The sequence below is a fragment of the Cryptomeria japonica genome, chromosome 8 (genome assembly GCF_030272615.1).
Source record: "Cryptomeria japonica chromosome 8, Sugi_1.0, whole genome shotgun sequence".
Classification (NCBI taxonomy): Eukaryota; Viridiplantae; Streptophyta; class Pinopsida; order Cupressales; family Cupressaceae; genus Cryptomeria; species Cryptomeria japonica.
Window position 1 is genome coordinate 107,630,245 of NC_081412.1, and position 23,299 is coordinate 107,653,543.

At 32.1% G+C, this 23,299-nt stretch overlaps 1 protein-coding gene across 1 annotated transcript; it reads right to left on the bottom strand.

Annotated features, from left to right (window-relative positions):
- Positions 1-8,273: 8,273 nt before the first annotated feature.
- Positions 8,274-11,042, bottom strand: LOC131062432 (uncharacterized). Its single transcript, XM_057996093.2, has 4 exons — positions 10,618-11,042; positions 9,895-9,968; positions 9,023-9,225; positions 8,274-8,829 (listed from the first exon to the last, which is right to left on the bottom strand). Exons 1-4 carry the CDS (start codon positions 10,692-10,694, stop codon positions 8,674-8,676), a joined length of 510 nt encoding a protein of 169 aa, XP_057852076.1. The 5' UTR covers positions 10,695-11,042; the 3' UTR covers positions 8,274-8,673.
- Between the last annotated feature and the right edge of the window lie 12,257 nt (positions 11,043-23,299).

Here is a 23,299-nt window from a genome sequence, read left to right on the forward strand (position 1 = left end):
GTAATAAAATCATTCATCCTCAAAACATTGGTGCCATAAATTTGATAGTTAAATATTTAATTTTCTATTCTCTTGATGTATTTATTAGAAGCCTAAGAGCATCATCTACAAGGACAAAACAAAAATCACAAAAAAAGGAATTAAAGAAAGAAGCAATTTTTTTTGGCTTTGCAAGATTGCATGTGAACTCGAATGCTCCTACATTAGATAACCCGAGTAAGAAGAAATGTTTCATGAGCTAGAGGCTCGTGAACATTTAAAAATATTGTTCTTCCTTTGATCCAACTTTCTTCCTTATCTTCTTGTCTTCTCTTCTTCTTCACTTTGCCCTGAATTCTTCTTTCTCTTCTCTATTTCTCCTTCTCATAAAATTCAACTCATTATAGTGTGAACTTCACCAAGGTTCATCTTCCCACTCGATTTCATCATGTTCAACTTGTGCATACAAATCAACATTAATAATGTCATGGAAATCAAAAGTCTCCATTTTCTTTACCTTATTTGTTACTCATTCACTCTCTTCTTTTTGCATTTCAAAAATATCAATAAAATTATGTTGCAACTCAAGTTGTAGCCTCTTATTGCTGCATCTTCCATTTTTCTTTCTTCACATTCTTTTCCAATTTCATTTAAATAAAAATAAGCTTTAACATCTTAATTAATAAAATTAAAAAAAAAAAACAATTATCTCTATAATATCCCTTTTTTCCTATAACATCCTTTTCAAGCTCCTCATATTCTTTCACTTTAACCTCGACATTTGTAGCAAATTAACACCATCAAAGAATTCACAAATTTCAAATTTTACCTCTTCATTTTCTATCACAACTTTTGATCCATCTCACATCAATGTAAGCCATTCATTTTCAACTACAACTTGCATTAGTATGTCATCATCTTCTTTATTATTTGTTGACCCTTCACCCTTTTAATTTTTCATATTTTTATGCACTTATCTTCACACTATTGTCCCAAATTTTTAGCTATTTTCACACCCTTAATAAGACCAAATTCTGTAGCAACTTGATTATTATTCGTCTCTTTAACTTTAATACTATTATTTGCCATAACAATAGTACTCTTTTCACTCTTTTTCACATCCACAATTTCATTTATTATTTTTGCATGTAATTTGACATCAAATTCACTTTTACAAATATTAGGAAAATAACCTATTACTTGTGCAATCTTTTTCTTCTTTGCTACTGTCCCAACCTTTTCTTCAAGAAAATTTGCTTCTACATTTTTTTATACTTTTATTTTCTTCCTCTATTTGTTTTTGCAAACTCGGCTTTTACCTCCTTCAAGCCCTGAAAAATTTGATGCTACAACTACAAATTCTCTCTTCTCGTCACTTTCTCCTTTATCCTCTTGCATAAGGATCTCTTCTTCTTTAGTGTCGCATGCATGATACTCTATTACATCTTCTCCTCTATTTGCATTCAAAGCAATATTAGCACATAAAACGCGAGATTCATCTTTTCCCAACTTCATTTCCCCTATCACCTCTCCTTCAAATAACTTTTCTATCTTCTTTGCCTCCTCTTTCATTCTCCATTCTTTCTTTATGATTCTCTTATTTTCTTTCTTTCTTTCAACTTCAATGGCGTGAGATTCTCACACATGTTCTCCCTTCCATAACCTCCCCATCATAGGGCTGTAGTAATGCACCTTATCATCTTTCTTCTCAATCCCCTCTTTACTTAGTCTCTCTATTTCATGAGAGATATCTTGTTCTTCTCCCTCTTCTAAATATCATTCCACACTTTCATCGTACCTTTCAATATTACACATTTTGTTCACCACCATACCATTTTCACATAATTTATTTTCATGTTTTCTTTTAGCCATTTCATTTTCTTTGGTTTGTTCAATCCCTATCACATCTAATCTAGCCTCAATATTTTTAAATTCTTAAATAATAATTTTTTAAACCTCTTGCCTTATCATTATTGCCATAGAAAAATATTCAAAGGTCTTCTCATGGCCTGTCTTGTCCTCTTCTTTGAAGACATCTTTAAAGACTTAGAAGTCCCTTTATAGTTGCAAGTCCTCCTTGTTACAACACCTCTCAATTTAAGATATCAACCCTCTACAATTATAGGTATATCTCTCATAACTAAAACAAAATTCATAGTCAACAATTATCCTCTATCCAACAATGATTCTAGAAGATGTAATCTCAAAACCCCATCTATTTACTTTGAATTGTGGAGGAAGATACACACCTTCTAGCTAGCTTTATCTTTGTTGGAAGACAACCTTCAAATTTGAAACGCTTCTCCTCACACACATTCCACCATCAAACTTTCTCTATTATCTTTTGATGCTAAACAAGGATGAGATGTTTTATCAAACCACCAATCTAGGAACCATTAACCATTCATATATGCTCATTTCACAATCTTCTAGGCAACAAAAAAATTAATTTGCAACAATCTTGCAAGAAACTCAATGTTAACTTTATCTCAATAAAATATGACTTAATCCCCACATTCAACAATATCTTGCAAGGAATTCAAGAACTTCACTTAGGAAACATGAATAATTTTATTAAATATAATTCAAAAACAAAATCTTTTAAAAATAAGCAAAAAGTTGCTAGCAACATTGATCCAAAAGTTGTTGGCAACATTAATCCAAAAGTTGTTGGTAAGGGTAAGAATGTGCAGAAGCATTTGGTTGTTTCTTCTTCGTTTGCCTTGGCTGGTAAAGATTCCCTCGTGTCTAGTGGTAATAAGGCTAATTTTGAGGGCTCTGCGGGTGGTAGTAGGGCTTGAATGAAGCTTGACAACCAGAACCTTGAGAAGCCCCCTTCGCCGCCTCAACAAAATACCATCAAGGACCTTCATGCGAAGAGTGTGGAGTTGAGTGATAAGAGGGGTGACTATGACAATGTTCTAGGTATAGCCATGGACCATGTTAGAATTCATGATTGTTGAATTCCCACAAGTCTAGATAATCATCTGCAAGAATACCTGTTACATACAAAGGAGAAATTGCACAACAAACGAGAATATTGAAGACAATAACAATAACTAAATACTTGATTGAATATTGCTTGTATTGCTTGATTTACAATGAAGGATATGACATCCTTATAAAGATCTAATTCTAAAGATAGAAACCCTAAAAATCAATTAATAATTAATAATTAATTAATTATTAATATACCCAAGGGATGCATGCATATTAAATGATTATTAAATGCTTAAAAAAGGTTTCTAAATTTAGCTTAAGTGAAAAAAGAAAAAGGTGACTTAATTAATTATTCAATATGATTAAATTAATTAAGTAAATAAAACCTTTTACTCTAACACCCCTCCTTAGGATGAACTTAGGGAGTAGCTAAAAAGCTAAGTGCATGAATGCAACTACACGCAAAAAAGGCAACTACATGCAAATTTGGGTCCTGACAACAAGGTTTGATGAGGTACCCAATCACAACATGCAAATATCTGTAAAATGGAGAAAAGGAGAAAACCCAATGGGAACAAAACTCCTCTCCATAAAGAGACAAAGGAAGACCATGAAGCCCTCCAAAAGTGTAGAATCTTCTGTAAATGTTCCTCCATAGGAAGAATGAGAACTAATGTTGCACCAAGAAATGTCAAAGTGTGACAAAACCAAGTACCAATGACGATGACGATAAATCACTTACTGCAGATGATAAAGATCAGGCACACAGACTAGGTATGAGAACCATCGGTTACAAAAACATATTGACATGCTCAATAGAGGAGACAGGTCAAAGGTCTGATATCGAATTCCTAATCTACAATACAAAAGGATTGCATCATATGTGTCATCAAAAGACGAAGGACAAAGAGGTGTGGCACTTTATGATAGTACGTGTACAACATAGCTCAAAGAAGAAGATCCAACATGAAATGCAAGTGTGCAAAACTGGAAAACATGTAGACGAGGCTACCACCAAATGATGCCTTGAAGAAATCTGTGCAGATGATATGCTCTCTGGTTGGAATGTAGCCAAGGGTGAAATGACACTGCATACATGTTCCCAATTTTGCTTATTAGGGCAAAATTAGTTTTTTTATTAAAAAAAACACAAAAAAAATACCCCCTAAAAAAACATTTTTGAAAAAACAAAAAAAATAATTTGTTTTTTATTTTAAAAAGCATGCAAAAAAAAATTGATTAAAAACCCAAAAAAGCACATGCAATTTTTTTTTTTGAAAAAGGAAAAAAAACAATTTGTTGTTTTATTAAAAAAACGCATGCATAAAAAAAATGATTTAAAAAATCAAAAAATACATGCAATCAAAGAAGGTTTTTTTTGTTAAAAAAACTAATAAAAAACATCCAAACATTTTATTTTAAAAAAAAAGAAATGAAACTTTTTAATAAAAAAATATTTCTTTTGATGAAAACATTTTATTTAAAAAAAATAAAATTCATGAAAAGTTTTTATAAAAAAAACTAATAAAAAAGAATTGAAAAAAAAAAAAAAAATCTGATTAAAAAAAATAAAAAATACCTGTACTGTACATGCGTTTGTACGACTAGCTAAGGAGGGGAAATTTTCTCTTCGAAGCAAACGGTGTCCGATCTGAGCGAATGAACAGGCGGTCTTGGGGTTTTTGGACGTTTTGAGTCCAATGGCGATGTTGGTTTGAGCCCCAAGTGCTTTGATTGTTGAAAGTCATGAATATCTCCTAAAAAGGCAAATAGGGTTTTCAGATCTGAGCTCCGATACCATGTTAGAATTCATGATTGTTGAATTCCCGCAAGCCCAAATAATCATCTACAAGAATACCTATTACATACAAAAGAGAAATTGTACAACAAATGAGAATATTGAAGACAATAAAAAGAATTGAATGCTTGATTGAATATTGCTTGTATTGCTTGATTTGCAATGAAGGATATGACATCCTTATAAAGAAATCTAATTCTAAAGATAGAAACCCTAAAAAGCAATTAATAATTAATAATGAATTAATTATCAATATACCTAAGGGATGCATGCATATTAAATGATTGTTAAATGCCTAAAAAAGCTTCCTAAATTTAGTTTAAGTGAAAAAAGAAAAAGGTGACTTAATTAATTAATCAATATGATTAAATTAATTAAGTAAATAAAACCTTTTACTCTAACAAACCACGCCATTGATACTTTCAACATGTTTAAGTGGCTCTTTCATGAGCTTAAAGAGGTCAAATTCAACTAAAGGGCCTTGGGTAGCAAAATGGAAGCTATTCCTGTGGTCACTGCTCAGGATAATCAGAAAGGTAACGGGCAATGGACGAAAGATGAAAAGAAATATGTGGTGGACTGCATCAACAGAGCAATTGAGGGCATTGATCAAATGCAAAAAAGATTTGAGGATAGGCTCACCCATGTGGAAGAGAACTATAAGAGAATTCAAGCCACTCTCATCACAATTATGACCAACAGTCACAAGATTGTCAAACAGACGACGGATGTCATGAAAGCAATGGTGAATAATCTTGACAATGTGCAACAAGAGAAAGTTTTGATCAATATTGGTGATGATAACGAGAAGACTCGGGCTAATCAAGGCCCTTGTAAGCGGACCCGGGGCAACATGAAGAAAAAAGTTGTGATTCAGAGCATGGATTACACAGAGATGGGGATGGCTACTGACAATATGAGCTTGCTGGAGGCTGAGGTCGTTGAGACCCTTAAGAGCCTCATGTAATTGTGTTGTCTTTTTTATGTTTATGTGTTTCTATGTTTTGTGTTCTGGTTTTTTGTATGCTCGTTTGAGTGTTTGTTGGTTTCTTGGTTGCTCTATGTATTGTCCTATCTTTTGCAACTTGTTTTGTTTTGGATCTTCTAATGCTTTGGTTTTAAACCTTTTAAAATCTTCTATGTAAAGGGTTTTAGGGCCCCTTCAAAACCTATTTTTGCCTTAATCCAAAACATTAATCCAGAAATTGTTTCTTCAAGCCAATTGTTGTCTACCAAGATCTAACAACAATAAGAAATTCATAAAAAATATGAGCATAAATCTATCAAATTAGAAACATACACCCAACTTGATGTATTTTTTTATGTTGGAATCTCTCAACTTGGGTGTTGAAATTTTTCATCCTCATCCTCTCTAATTTTTTTCAAAATTCAACCATTTTTAGATCTACTTGTAGCTCACCTCCTCTAGGCCTTGGATTTTTCTTCTTAAATCTTTTTTTTTCTCGTTCATTTTGCTCTCTATCTAGGCATTTGAAATCATCTAGAAAACCCCTTTTTCAATCTGGCACTCTTGAAAATGTAACTCCCAACAAGAATTAAATTTTGTAACTCCTCATTCTCTTGCAACCACTAGGCACTCAGTATAATGCAATCTAATTTGGGGTGTTGAAATTCTATGTATGGATTCCAAATCAATAACAAAATATCTAATCCAATACTTGGGCATTGGATTTCTTCTTCCTCACATTTGAAGGCATAACATTAATTAGATGTGCAACAAAATTAGTCATCCTCAAAACATTGGTGACACAAATTTAATAAAGTTAAACATTTAATTTTCAATGTCTTGATGTATTTTCGAAAGATGAGAACCTCATTTACAAGGACAAAACAAAAAGGAAGTAAAGAATGAAGCAATTATTTTTGGTTATGCAAGATGGCTCGTGCACGAATGCTTATGCATCGATTAGTGTAGAGCATTTTATTAAACATGTTAATGCGAATTTTGCAGATGTTATGCATAGAAAATAAAATATTTTTCATGTTTTATTCCTTGGTTCAAGTCATTTCTTAACAACATATGAAACAATAAAGATATGCAATATTTTAATAGGTCAATGTTATAGGCTTTCCTAGGTTTAACCCTTTAGTGTTCTTGGGTTTTTGTACCTCATTTATTTTTTTATTATGTTGGAAGTTAATTTTGAGAGTGCAATATATTTGTAGGATTTTAGGGAACCCTTTTTCCATGCTTGAAAATCCATTTCCAGGTCTCCAAGAAGCCAATTATCCATCTCCAGCCTTTTCATAGGTTGCAGGTCACCTATTTTACTAGGGGCAACCTACCCTTGTTTTAGAGGTGATTTGAGGGTCACCTATTTTAGTAGAGATGACCTTAGACAATCCATATGTGAAATCAAAAAGCATAAGGGTGACCTAGATGATAAGTAGAGGAAATTGGGTACTAAAAGGGGAAATTATAGAAGGTTAGTGCAATTGTCACCATTTTCCCTATAACTTCTTAGCTATTGTGAATTTAAATGAATGATTATTTTGTGGATAATTACTCTCTTTCTAATGCATATAAGTTATAAAAATGATATGTTTTGAGGGAGTCATGACCATTTTACTCTAAATTATATTTGTGCAATTAAATGGTAAAAATCAATATTGGGAAGGACTTATCTATTTTGTTGGAAAGACATTGATTCCCTCTACCATTATATTAAAGCATGTGCTGTTTTTTTGTATTCTATAATTTTGTAAATGATTTGTGAAACCTATTCATTCTTGCCATATACCTAGCAGATTGAATATTAACACTTCTCCTTTTTGGGGAGATAGTTTCCCATTCACTTATATTTTGATGGAAATGTAATGATGTCCTTTACCGTTATATTAAAGAATGTACTATTTTTTGTGTTCTATAATTTAATAAATGATTTGTGAAAGCTACCCATTCTTACCCTATATCTAGCGGATTGAATGTTGATACTTTCCCTATGTGGGGAGACAAATTCCCATTCACTTATATATTTGACTTATGCCAGAGTTGATGATATTGGTCTTATACCTTATTATTGTGGATAGAGACAACTTTACCATCTCATATGCTCATTATGACTATGACGTATATGTTTTTTGCTTATGTCATCATGCTTACTATATTGGTATTGCATGCTTTGAGTGTCATTGTGTTGTGTCACACCATCTCAAGTGTGTAGTTGTGTAATTGAGAGAACATTATCTTTTAAATTGCATTAAAAAAAAAATTCATCTATCATTTAACCTTTAATATCTTTGGTAAAATCTTGGTGCATCACAAGGGTGGGTAGAGCAGAGGGCGACAAAAGGAAGAGAACATTATCTTTTCTACATGTGTTTAAATATTTTGATATATGATTTTTGTTTCTATTATTCTTTAATTTACTTATGTTCCCAACACATGCACATTATTTTCAACATGTTTTCTTCCATATATACTTCATTCTAATCACTTTATTAAAAAATATTAATTTTATAAAAGAACAAAAGCTATTACAAATTTGATAAAATAATTTTTTTCAATCCTCGTGACAATATATTGTACATTGGGTTCTCCCAAATTTAAATTATATGCTTTATTATCATCACAAATTTCAACATGCTTGTCATTTCATTGGGAAAGCAACACATGGTCATTCTTCTGAACCTGTTGTCTTCCATATGTTGGTGTTGGAAATAAGCTACAATCGGACCGACGATGAACTAGTCCAAGAGGGGCCAGTAGCTCAGTGGTAGAGCACTCCAGCAGTGTATGGAAGGTCCTAGGTTTGAGTCCTAGCCATTTTAATCTTATAAATGAATAAAATCTATTACAAATTTGATAAAATAAATATTGTCAATCTTCATGATATTGTACACTAGGTTCTCCCAGATTTAAATTTTTATGTTTAATATCATCACAATTTTGAACATCCTCCCCATTTCATAGGGATATCCAAGAATAATTTATTTTACAATTTAGAATTTGTTTTCTCTTTTTGTGAATTGTCTTTCCCAGCATTGTCTCCATTCCCTTTATCATGGGTTGAGTTAGGATCAATAAATCTCTTTAATGCTTCCAATGCAGTTTGAATGCTTGTCTCCACAATCTTCTCAGTGGATGTCATCTGAGTTAATCAATACTAGAGAATATCAGTTACATGTGCCTTAAAAAAAATCTATATTCTAAGCTAAACCAGTGGAAACTAATTTAATAGTGCTGTTGAATCATTGAAAAAAACTCTACATTACATATGTGAATTTAGGATCTATCTGTTGATTGGAAAACATAATGTCTGAAATGGAACAAATTTACCTTACCTGTTCAATGAATTTTCTGGTATTTTGAGCATCTTTAATGGCTTCTTCTGACAAATGCTCAACAACATGTGCAGCTTTATTAACAGCCCCATCCTCAGGAAAATTCTGCTCTACATCTTTAGAAATCTCCTCTGTGAAACTGGCTACATTCTCCACTGCCTCTGCTACATCTTCAACTATTTCTACTGCTTTCTCCACATCCCCTGCTTTCCAATTAAAAAAAAAAACATCATTCAATCTGCTTCAATGATATTAGTTTCAGTTGCATAATTTTTACGAAAATCAAATAAAATTTTGAGAATATTTGAATCTATCGGGAATCAAGTCTTGTTGAATGTAAGGCTTTGACATCATAAAGGATGAGATCAGGATTGTGCCTCAGATGAATTTGGTGGAATGTATACTCCCGATCTTTGGTTCTTAATCGAAGAGATTTGAACCTAAAACTTGTGCTTCAATGTCAGATAGCTAAAATGACTCTAGAGATGTAAAATCCACCAAAAAGTTAAAAACAAAAAATAAAATTCTAAGAATATTTTTGCAGTGGAATAGTGTTGGAGAACAATTTAGCCCTAATCAAAGGAATTTATGTGCAGGTAACCCATGTTTACAAATTTTCAGAATGTTTATCAGAAGCTATAAAATCTGAGGTAGGGTACCTTCAATTCTTAAATAAAATCATGGGCAGGTAATCCATGTTTACAAATCTTAAGAAAATTTTCAGAATGTTGAGCAGAAGTTATTAAATTTTCAATCTTTTCTTGTGCTTTCTAACATCTCCATGATGGATCACAGAATGTGATATTAAACATCGATGTAAAAGAAATTCATACAATCTAAACCAGAAGCAACAACAATTAAATCTGAAATACCTTCAATTCTCAATAAATTTGATTTATATGCTCCCCACATAGTTATTATGGAACCAAAGAGCCATCCTCCATGCCTGCACAAACCATAACAAATCAAAACATATATACAAACACAGTAAAACATCCATATAAAAAAAATTCTTATCTTTGGAATCATGAAATTTTCAGTCTATAATGTTCTAGTTGAATTTTTTTTTATTTGACTATATAGACTTTTGGTGCCAAAGTTTTGGATCAAATTCTATGATCCATTATCAAGGAAAGAAAGTATGGGAAGAGAGAATTTTTTTGAATTTGACTGCATAGATTTTTGGTGCCAACATTTTGGATCAAACTCTATGATCCATCATCAGGAAAAGAAAGTATGAGAAAAGAGAGAGAATTTTTCTGAATTTGACTCGGTAAATTTTTGGTGCCAACATTTGGGATAAATTTCTATGATCCATCATCAGGGAAAGAAAGTATGAGAAGAGAGAATTTTTCTGAATTTGACGGTAGATTTTTTGATGCCAACATTTCAGATCAAACTCTATGATCCACCACGGGTGAAAAAAAGTGAAGAGATTTTTTCTGAAATTAACTATGTAGATTTTTGGTACCAACGTTTCAATCAAACTCTATGATCCATCATCATCATCAGAAAAAAAAAGCGCATAAAGATACAGACATAAAGAAAAAACTCAAAAACAGGGGGGTGAACAGGGGGTGAATGACAATCCTTACCATTTGGAGGGTGAGCGATTGGCAGAAGGAGAATCCCTTGCTCGCACAAATACTCTTAATATATCAAAAATTCTCATCCAATCTGATAACCAAAACCAAAATATGATGAAAAGCAATTGACTGCAAAATCTCTGTGACAGTAGAATTAGGTTTTTGCATATTGTTCATCTTCATCAGATTTGTTGATATAAAAGAATTGATTAACAGGGGTTATGTTGGGTGTGGGCAACACTTTGAGTGTGGGATTAGAAAACACAGACGTATTCCAAAGACCTGGCGTATACTTTTAAAATTAAACCAGTTTCTTATAAGTTAAGTTTTGGAAAATGCTCAAGTATATTTATTATTATGTTATATAACAGTTTGAATTATTCTGTTTGAAAACTATGGCGCATCCCTTATCTCACTCGTTTGCCTTGGCTTTGGCAGAGAAGCAATACAAACAGTTGTCTTACGTATGAAGAAGAAGAAGAAGAAAACTCCCAAGTATTTTAGGTTTTAAGAATTTTGACTGAATGGATAAGCTTTTATCTTTTGTTAGATGTTTCATTTGGCAATATTTGTATTTAGTTATATAAAAAATTGTTAATATTAGGTAATGGAGTGTATGGGGAATAAGGTTTCTACATATATTCGGAATTATTTGTTTTACATTCTAATAAGAAGTGTAGATGTGATACTTTTTTCTTTCATTTTATATCATTTTTTTAGGTGCTTTAGATTTGATTGATTTGTCATCGTTGTTGACCATAGATTTAGATCGATACTAAAAATATTATCTTATTCTTGTTCAAAGAGTTTATTGATATAGAATCACATTTTTTTTCTTAGGTTCAAATATATGGGTGCAAATTTGACTGAGGTCAATTTTGCAACTATAGATGTGACCCATTTCTTTAAAATTCAAATTTCATACTGTTATTCATAATTTCACATGTAAAAATATTCAAAGTGTACTACTAAGACATGTATAAAATAATACCTCCCCCAAGTCATTTATATCAATAAAACATCAAAGAGATCAATCAATCATTAGATAATTTTTCCATCATTAGAACATCCCCATCACATTTATTTATCACAAGAGATTAATCCATCTTCTTTATTCAACTTTTTGCATTAGCCACATACACCCTAAATAGATTTAAAGGGATTATATATAGAAGCAATATATGGATAATAGAGGTTAATATGTGCAGAGTATAAATGGACAAAGAACACGGAGAGGATAATTGACAACATATATGGAATCATAAAGTCGAGTTATGTTATACTAAGCATTATATAATATCTATGAGAATTAATGTGTGATGTCTATATCTCTATCTTTTCTTGCTTGTCTAACTTTAAATAATGGATATAATGATTAGACAATTGCTAAAGTTGGGTTAGGACTTACAATTTGGTACATGGGTACTAAATAGGATTAGGCACTTGCTCAAAAAGTCATAAAGGCTATTGAGAAATACTTAATATTATGATGTGAGATGGTGAACTAGATCTTTCTAGATCAATCACCCTTGACGAGAAATGATTACCATTACTGCAATTGTTGTAAAAGATGTGGAAAAATTTGTTAACTTGCACTTTTATAATCCATTTCCTTATGGACACATTTGACCTTCTTTGATGATCTAAAAGAGGGAGATCTCTTTTTGACTTGTTCATTTGACCTTTGCATCATTTGATTTGTTATTTGACGTATCATAAGTGAAAGGTAACAATGCAAGATATTTTTATCAAAAAATGGATGTAACCTAAGGTAAGAAGGTATATTAAGCTTGAATATATTATCCTTGCTTTCATGGTGATGGTGTACAACTAGTACTAAAGTGGATGAAACTTGGAGTGAGATATTATCACTCCTTCCTTTTTTAAGTGAAGCTAGACTTGATTACTAACCTAAAAGGTGTGTAGCATCTTATGCTTATCATAACACTAATTTAGCATTGGCTTACTATAAAATAGTATACACTTGTCAAATATGCTCAATGCATTGAATATATTTGTTAACTTCTTTTGAGTTGGAGTTATTGCTATTCATGGTGGCATAAGATAAGCTATGATAATTTGGTGCTAGAGCTTGGAAAGTCAATAATACTTGAAAATAGTTGTTTTTCATATAACTATTCAAATCTCTACTATAGTTGTGTTGGAATCATTTGTCGTTGCACCAAAAGCTCGAACTATCAATGCTCGATACAAATGCCAGATTTAACATGACCCACGGGAGGCAGTTAAGCCATGTCACAAGTCCCCAAGGAGGTGCTAACCACCAATTCAATAATCTACCCATTTGTACCGACTGAGCCTTCAACACCCACTAAAGGGAGACTCGAACCTATGACCCAAGGCTCTAATACCAATTGTTGGAATCGTTTGTCGTTGTGCCAAAATCTCAAACTATCAACACTTGATACAAATGCTAGATTTAACATGACCCATGAGAGGCGGTTAAGCCATGTCATGAGTCCTCAAGGAGGTGTTGACCACCAAGTTAACAAGTTGTGCTAAATGAAAGATTGGATTTCATCCCAAGTTTATTTATTTTTTGAATTATACACCTTGAAAATATGCACTATCATTCTATTTAAAACTTCCATCTACAAATAGAATCTGACATATTTGTTCAACTTTGTGTTTAGCATTGGTCAAAGTACTTTACAAAAATCACCAAAGATCCTTGAATCTCTATTATATTAGACAGCTTATAGTATTTCAAAGTGGATCTAGATATAGTAAAGTATATTTGAGTTGTTTTCAGATATAATATTGCATTGTTACAAGGTATCAAAATTATTTTCTTTGAGAATCTATAAACTAATACAAAATGAAATCATTACCATGCTTCGTGAAGGATATCCTAAGAGGAAGTATATGGAAATAAATTCTCAAGAGCTATTAGAGGTTTGTACAAACCTTGATTCTTTTTTGACCAATTTGGAATTTACACATGCAACCCAAGAACTTACATATTTGACACAATATCTAACCTAAGGTGTTGCCAAAAGTACTTTTCTAACATTACAAAGGTATTTTCAACTCCAAAGTGTCTCACAACCTTGTTAAAATGAGCCTCCAATAATATTTTATATCTCTATACCTCACGTAAAACATATAAGTACCAACATATTCCATTGGAGTTCATTGTCTGAGTAGAAATCTAGATTTGAAGAGCCACAAATACATTTTTGATAGATATTTATAAAATTCATGCCAAATGTATACAATTTTGACCATTTTCTAAAATTATGTCTACATGTAAAAAAAATAGAAAGGAGAGCTTGAACCAATAGATATAAAATATAACCTATTACTAGATTGGCACTTTTCTTCACATGCTTAATGGTCAAATGCATTGCTCTCAATATCAAGGAGTTGTTGAAGATGCATAACATAAATATATACTTTTATTTTGGAGATGGTGGTGTCATTAAATTTCTAATTAGGAATATATGGTTTCATAACTATATATCATCATATTTTTTATATCATGAATCTTACTTATGTCATTTCAAAACTTCCTAAATTAAAGAATTAGTTAAGTAATTCCACATCTATATCTATTCATTTAGTAACAAAGATATTGTTATAGAAAAAAATCTACATTTTAGTTATATTTAAATGCTTTATATTATGTGGTTGACTAGATGAACTTTACTTTAGTTCCACCTTTGTTAACTTGCTTCAAAGGCTAAGTCAAATGAGTAAAACCATACAAATCTCTTCTTGAATTTGCTAATCCTAGAAAAGTTGTAGAGATTTGCAACATTATCCTATTGTTGATATTATCGCATCACTTGAATCCTAGTTGTATCTGTTGAGCAAAGGTTATCATTGATGTCAAGGTGTTGGTCAATTTTTTCATTAATTTCAAGGAATTCAGAAGAGTATAATTATTGTCATGTCATATAAGAGAACTTGGGTTTCAAAAAGATAAAGTCATATGTGTATCTTAAAGATATCATTGTGCTCTAGGTGTAGTAGTTTCTGATTGTCTATTTTACATGCTAGCATTAGGAAGTATCTGTGGCATGTTTCCAAGGTCAGTTTCTTAGAAATAGGAGGTGCACTTAGTTGTAGTGTTATGGTGTTTGGCTATGCATTCTTGTAAGGAAGTTAAGGCTGTAGAGCAACTTCCTACACTAAACTTGAGAGGAGGGTAATGCAAAAAAAATTCAGATCTTTACAACAGTTAAACATAAATTTTAACAAGAATGACACAACAATATTCATACTATAAAATAGTGATTTATGTGGGGAAAACCCTTTTGGGAGAAAAACCCCACACTCCAAAAGCCACCCAATATATTATTTAGAAATAAATAACAGATTACAATATACTTGTAGAGAAAGATTCTTATAGGATTATCACCAACCAAATATTTGGAGGTAACTCAATAGCTAAAAGGCTCTTACACAAAACCTCCATCTCATGTACCTCATATATAGGAAATACAATACATGAAACTGTCAAATAGTATTACAAAACCATGGGCTAAAACCACCCAATAAAGTGGCACCTATCTTATCTCAAATGCAAGATTCTCCATGATGTGTCAAAACACACATAAACATGTGTACCTCCCTTTTATAGCTCATTCATGTGTCCAACATGTTTTTACATTTTCCATTTTGGGAGACCCAACTTTTGGAGGTGTGATGTAGGAATTAGGTAAAGTAAATCATAACATATAAATTAGCCAACCACAAAGCTAAATGCTATGAAATGTAATCCTGACACATTCAACAAAGGCATGAAGACAAGATTCTAAAATTGAAATGCAAACCAAAATGTTGGAATCTCCTTCATTGCTCCTCCATTGTTCTTCTTTCTCCTTCAAATTGTTGTAGATCTCACCTACAAAGAAAGTGTATTGAAAGCAGTTTTGACAACATAAGGATACTAGAAGCGTGGTTGTTGAAAATGAGCACTGAGAGCTCAATTTATAGGAAAATTGAGGATTAATTGAATGACTAAGATTGATTCGAGACTGAAAATAATGAACGGACAAGATTGAGTGCACATCATAGTTGCCATTCGAGAAAGGATGAAGATAGAAGAAAGCAAATGAAAAGATATTATAAAAATAAATAATAAAATCTTTAATTATCTTCTCATAAATACCAAATTAGTAGGTTGAAGAGATAAGGGAGATCAAAATTAGAAAGTGGAAGAGATAAGTGGGGTCATAAATAAATAAAATTTATTTATAGGACCCACACATGGTAATTAATTGGAGAAAGGGATTAAATAATTATTTAATCATGGAAGAATAAAATAGCTTAGAATAAAAGGATTAAATAATTAAGTGAATTATTTAATCAAAGTGTAATAGTTATGATTAATTGATTAGAAAGAGATAGTGATCAATATTAATTAAATAATGAAGATTATTTAATTAATAGTTTAGAAGAACAATAATTAAATAATTAAGAATTATTTAATCATAGGAAATTAGAAGAAGAATATTAGTACTAATTAAATAATTAACATTATTGAATTAGTTTATAAAAAGGTTTAGTGAAAAGTGTTGTCGAAGACTTAGGACAATTTTCAGTGTCTACATTTTGCCCCTCTTTGAGACAATGTGATTATGAGCATTGTTTCAAAGAATAATTAAAAAGATCAATGCCTCAGCAGACCACAAGATGAAGGTAGGATACCCCCTCGAGAGATTGTTTATGTATGAAAGAAATGAATGATCTCTCGAAAGAAGAGAAGAATGTTAGATGAAAGAGGAAAAAAATGAGAAAGAGAAAAATGGTTAGTAAGAAATGAAGAATGTTAATTGATTTTAGAAAAATGGTTGATTGATATCAAATGAAGAAATTCTTGATTGATCAAGTAGAATAGATAGTAGGATAATGATTGATTTGATGAATAGATAGAATGATTGATGGGATCTAAGAAAAGTTAGCTGGAAGAAATGCAACTGAGAAATGAAGAATGATTAGTGTGATGAAATATTGTTTTCACAAATGCTAATAGTAGGTGAGAACCTTTATTTGATATGGCAAAATGGATGCGGTGCACCATGGCATTGAAAACCAAGGCGACAATGCAATCCCTTTGCATAAAACAAACATGTTGCAAACAAGGAATGCTCCAACCATCCTAAGACATACTTGCCCCAGAATGTTATGAAACACCCCGCAAATAGAAAATGAAAAACAAGAAAGACCATGAGCCATCCTGACCACTCTAAATCACTCAATGACATCATCGAGCAACATAGGAACATTGTCGAAGATAAATCAGTAAAAGATAAGACTCACAATTCAAACAAGTCAAACAACCATTATGATCTTGTTGTCAAAAGTGATAATGTTTGTTTGATGGTAGGATGATCATGTTGCCTAGTTTTAGGGAATGCAGTACCCTGGCTAAGACAGGACATAGTTTGGTTTCGAGTATACTACACCCTGTATAAGACCCATGATAATGTTGAAAAAGACCAATGACATTGATGTTGATTGATTGATAAGACAAGTTGACCAGTTTGAATGCTTGGTTGGTTGAACAGTTCATTTTTTAATGTGTGATTTGTTAAGCGCAATGTTTATCATGTTATATGTTTGACGTCCACTCATATGTTTGTCTATGTACAAAAGAACCAATTTATTGACGAAATGAAAATCATTGTTTTTGGATTTTGATGTTTTCCAATTTTTAGGGTTTTTTGAGCTTTTTAATTTTTTTGTGTTCTGTTCAAGACTTTTTACAATGTTTTTGGATTATTTCAGGACGTTTTTACAATTTTTTTGGATTATTTCAGGATGTTTTTTGATGTTTTTGGATTATTTTATGACTTTTTTTTAATGTTTTTGTATTAGTTCAAGATGTTTTTTGAATGTTTTTATTGATTTTTATGATTTTTCCCCCAGTGTCTAGCAAGGCAAGGAATATAATGAATGAATGAATAGGCTTGTTGAAATGTTGGTGGATAGAAGGCAGACATAGACCATTTGTTAGGGAGACAAACCAGATTCAATTTCGAAGGGCTATCACCCGATGGGATAAGGGACTAGATATGACAATGTAAAACAATGGAATGGCATGAGGGACATGTCAAGAGGTTTTTGAAACCATGTTTTGCATTATACATACTCAAGATCAAGGGACAAAAAGGAGTGTATGGACGGTGCTAGGATATGGATAGGATAGGAAAGATAAAAAAATGGATAAGGGGCATGAATAGGATAAGGGATGTGATAGGCTAAGGGATAGTGACAAGAGGTTGCAATAAGACAATGAGCATGGATGAAAGGATGTAATAAGCTAATGGATAAAGACCAAAAGTTGTGATAGACTAAAATTTATGAACAGGATGTAGGTAAGTGCACCAAGATGGTGTGCAAAAATGGGGGTATACGTGGACACTTTCTTTTTTTTAAATCAGGTAAACCTAATCTTGGAGGAGAAAGCTGAGAGTCATTCACTCAAGATATGAAGATACTCAAGGAACAAAGATTGTAGTACTCTGAATCTAGTTTCCAAACTACTATTTTTTTTCAAAATTGGATAAGATTAAGGGGGTCAAATCCTTCGCGCATGAAAAATAGATCCTGATTTTAAAAAAAACATAACATAGTGTCTGACGTGCACATAAAAAAAGTCATAGTTAGATTTAGTATTTTGACAAATCCTTTGGTAGAAAGATAGTTAAGAGTGAGCACTAGAAGTTGTGTTTTTTTTTCTAATTTTTTGTTGAGTATTTTTTTTTAATGATTTTTCGAATAAAACACATCCTGAAAATTAGGTACCAATTCGTGTGTTACATGTGGTGGTGGTTTGCAACATGTGGTGGTTTCTTGTGCTACATGTGGTGGTTTCTTGTGTTTCATGTGGTGGATTCTTGTGCTACATGTGGTGGTTTGCAACATTTACCAAGATGTCTACATTTGGATAGCACACATGAAATTGGTAAGAAAGTAGTTTCTTTTGGAAAGTACAAGATAGTGACATATGGGGTTAAAGATGGAAAAGAATTGAAGAGATGTGAGTTAATGAAAAATGATATATGTGTAGATAAATTTATGAGAACTTTTCAAGAGAAAATAGTTAATGAGTACATAATGCATATACATAGAGCTTGGTGGCTAGATGAGCAATTCAGGTTATGTAAGGACACATTTCCTCTTGGTACCATTGTATATATAGTTGATTTTGCTGAAAATTATACACTACAACCTCAAAATGAAGTGCAATATATGTATTACCATTCTATACAAGTTTTTATTTTTTACTAATTAATATCTAGGTGCCTAATTTAAACAAATGCACAATATTTGGTTGAATCAGCTAGGCAACCTGCAAAACCACTTGATTAGTAGTTTGAAAAATAGAATCTTCAAAAAACATCCTACAAAACAACTTGATTAGTAGTTTGAAAAATAGAGTCTTCAAAAAGCGTCCTACAAAACAACTTGATTAGTAGTTTGAAAAATAGAGTCTTCAACAAGCGTCTTGCAAAAGGCAACAAAATGACAAAAATATTAATTTTTTTTTAATTTTTTGGGAATGAATAAAAAAACACGAATAAAAACTTTTTTACTAATGACAAATGTGGATTTGAAGGAAGTTTTGATGGGTAAATGGGGTTTGACTAGGTTTTTGTCACTTTCCAAGGGATAGGCAAGCATAAAATGAGGATTTGGAGGAAAGATGAAGGAATGGGAAAATTTGTCCAAGAGGGACAAAGAAGCAAAAGTTGGAGATGGATAATATGAAAAAAATTTGGAGGTGATTGGATAAAAGGGGAAAAAGTTATGGAAAACCCTAAAAATAGAGGAATATGGGATTTTGGGCTTCAAAAAGTGGATTTTTGAGATAAGACCCCCAAGGAAGAAAATGTGGAAAATGGCAATGTGGAGAATCTGGTGAAGTTTGGAGGAAAATGGAGTCAAGATAAAGAAGATATGGCGAAAAAACAGAAATTTTTTTACCAACCCTAGATTTAACGGAACAGAAACCCTAAATTTAACATAATAGAAACCCTAAATTTAACAAAACAGAAACCCTAGATTTAACAGAGCAGACAAAAACCCTAGATTTAACAGAGCAAACAGTCGCACTAAACAAAATAAAATAAAAATGTCAGGTCCGGATTTAACGGAACAGAAACCCTAAATTTAACAGAACAAAAACCCTAAATTTAACAAAACAGAAACCCTAGATTTAACAGAGTAGACATAAACCCTAGATTTAACAGAGCAAACAATCGCACTAAATAGAATAAAATAAAAATGTCAAAGGTCTAGATTTAACGGAACAGAAACCCTAAATTTAACAGAACAGAAACCCTAAATTTAACAAAACAAAAACCCTAGATTTAACAAAGTAGACAAAAACCCTAGATTTAACAAAGCAAACAGTCGCACTAAACAGAATAAAATAAAAATGTCAAAGGTCCAGATTTCTGACCATCTAGATAGACAAGAGTATACTCTCCTACTTTCACACTTTCCTGCGGGTGGACAGATTATATTTAAATAGAGCAGATAACAGGAAATAAATAAATTAAATGCAGACTACAGTTAGCGCCTAAAATTTTCAGACAGATTAACAAAGCAGACAGTAGCACCACACAGATAGAAAAGTGTCAAAGGTCTGGATTTCTGATTGTCTAGATAGACAAGAGCATACTCTCCTATTTTCACACTTTCCTACGGTCAGAGCATACAGTCGTGCTAAACAGAATAGAAAAATGAAAGGTCTGGATTTCTGATTATCTATATAGACAAGAGCATACTCTCCTACTTTCACACAGATTATACTAAAACAGAGCAGACAACAAATCAAATAACAAATCAGATAACAGAGCTGTCGTGTTGTAACAGAAACAAAAACAGAAACATAAAAAAAAAACAGAAACAGGACAGAATAAGGAGGAGCTGTCGCACAAAAATGCAGAGCCGCGATTCTGGAACCTGCGAAAAAGATATATATATATATATATATATATATATATATATATATATATATATATATATATATATATATATATATATATATATATATATATATATATATATATATATATATATTTTTTAATTTTTTTCTGCAATCGCACTATTCTGGAACTTGCGTCTCACAACTCACAAAAACCTAAAAACACAACAACATTAGTTCTTAGGGACGTGGGTACCACCGGGCGTGCCAAAATGAAGAGGGGAAAACATATTTGAAATGGTAAATTGATCAAAACATAACGAAATAAACATGCAGAATGCTAAAATATCATTAAAAGACCATTTCACCTTGCTATTTTACCTTCTCCTTCGGATTGAGCTTGATGAAGTGAAGGCTCCCCTTGATAATGCTCCACTTGATGTGCTCATTTGATTGCTGGATGTGGATGACTCTCCAATATTGTGCACAAATGATAAGGATGAGATGATCAAGTTGCCAAGATGATTTCCTGGGCTCAAAAGGGCAGCATAAGCTTACTGGGTTTCAAGATGTTAAGAATGAAGGGATGGAGCCTTAATTTTATAGGAAGAGGAGAGGAAAACAGATGGCTAGGATGAGTTCAAGATGAAGGGCTAAGATTTACTTGTGAGCTCACACAAGGTCCAAGAGAGGCTGTGGAGACCAAGAAATATGCCTTAAAGGCATTTTGTATCTCCACACTCTACAAGATGCATTGGAGGAATTAAAAATTCTCCAAAAATGGATATTATGGAGATTAGAAGAATAAAAAAGAATTAAAAATTCCTTGGGAGAGAGAAATGCCTAGAGGAGTGTGAGATTTTGAAAATCTTACATTTATCTTAAAAAAAAGCATTTAAAGCTAGTGGCTGGATGAAAGGACAAAGAGTTGACTTTGTGGCTAATCATGATGATTAGCTATTAACGACTCATTAGGAGGGGGATTAGAGGAAATGTTAGGTGGGATTTATATTTGTAGGAGAATTTGACTAGGAGAGAGAATGAGTGGAGGGAATAAAAAATTAGAAGAATAATGTTAAGTGAGTTTAGGGAGTTTCTAGAAGAATTTATTAGGTTAATGATGAATTAAGAAGATGATTTGTAGGAATCATGTAGGTTAACTAATTAATTGAAATTAATTAGCTAAGAGGAAGATTTGTGAGGATTTGATTTTTTAGAAGAATAAAGAAAGGGATTGATTTATTAAATAAATCAATCATATGCTATAGTGACAATATTAATTATATTTAATTAATATTGAGAAGAATTTTAATTAACATACTTAATTAATTAATTATGTGAGGAATTAAAAATAATTAAAATAATTATTTTAAAGTGTCTACACATGCATACAGATGATAGCATAGAGGAGGATCGAAATGTTTTAAGAGAGTATCACTTCTACATAAGTGAAGATTGTACACATTCGTCAGAGTTTGTGCAAGGATGCTTTAAAGTTTTCTATGATAATTTAAGGGAAAGGAACATACAATACAACCAACACATAATATGGTTAGATAATTGCACCTCACAATTCAAGAATGCAAGGATGTTCTATTGGTTGACTAGGATGCATATGACAAGCGGTGTACAACATTTTTGGAATTTCACTGAGGTTGGACATGTAAAGGGAGAGCACAATGGTGCAGGAGCATGCGTAAAAAGAGCCCTAGCTAGAGAAGAATTGAATTACGAAGGTGATGTTGAGTTGACAGATGCAACAACAATTGTGTGATGGTGTAACTCTACAATGGGACCAGGTAATGCAGGTACACCAACAGTTCATAGATATTTTTGGTTGATCACTGAATTTGACATTGAAAACTATCAAGATTGTTGTACAGTTGCAGGATCAAGTTACATGCACTCATTTAGAAGTTCAAATGCAAGTTCACTAGTAATTTGTACTAGACATATTGTATGTTTTTGCTCTTCATGTATGTATTTTTTGTGAGAAGAATGTGAATCACAAGAGTGGGTTAACAAATAGTCTTGTAGACCATTGATTCCTATTGATACCTATCAAATTCCCAAAGCACTGCGATTGAACCAGATGGAAGCATCAGTTGATTTTGACCATGTATCTGACCTAGTGGAACCAGGTGATTTTTTTGGTTAATTTTATTGCAGGATTTGTTTTTGCTCATTTTGTTACATCAAACATTATTTTTGGTATTAATTATCATTCTATAAAATGCAGGTCATGTGTAGGCAGTTGTTGTAGAAGAGAATAATGAAGAAGGAACAAATTACTTTTTGTGTCGTTTTATCGAGCCTAAGAGAAAATTGAGAAGCATAATAATTGATGGAGAGGGTATTGAGTACCCACTAGGGTCTGTTGTCATGACATGCACATGGTTTACGAGTACCCTATCGAGAATTTTGATGTTTGGTTGTTCTAGGACTTTGAAACACACAGACATATTCTTCATTTCTCCAACCTTGTTGTTGCAACAAATATGCAATTGATTAAGTATCGTGGTAGGCCTCATAACAAGAATTTATGGAAAGTTCGTGAATTTGACCACGAGGCAATACTTGACACAATACGGGTTAGAGTCAATCCAGAAGGCTCACTTGATTGATTCTATGGTTCAGGGTAGAATGATTTTGATAATTTTGTATATATCATCGGTGAATTGTTGTATATTCATTTTTTGTATAAATAAATGACCATGAGCTGATTTGTACATATTCAGAGGCAAAATTTTGTATATTTAAATGGCCATGAGCTAATTTGTACATATT

What these genes read in the sequence shown, in the direction of transcription:
- LOC131062432 (XM_057996093.2), bottom strand. Translation starts at nt 10,694, where the DNA reads ATGAGAATTTTTGATATATTAAGAGTATTTGTGCGAGCAAGGGATTCT. An exon ending in AAATTTATTGAGAATTGAAG is followed by an intron (nt 9,226 to 9,894) that starts GTATTTCAGATT and finishes ATTGGAAAGCAG; the next exon opens with GGGATGTGGAGAAAGCAGTA. An exon ending in CCAGAAAATTCATTGAACAG is followed by an intron (nt 8,830 to 9,022) that starts GTAAGGTAAATT and finishes TGATTAACTCAG; the next exon opens with ATGACATCCACTGAGAAGAT.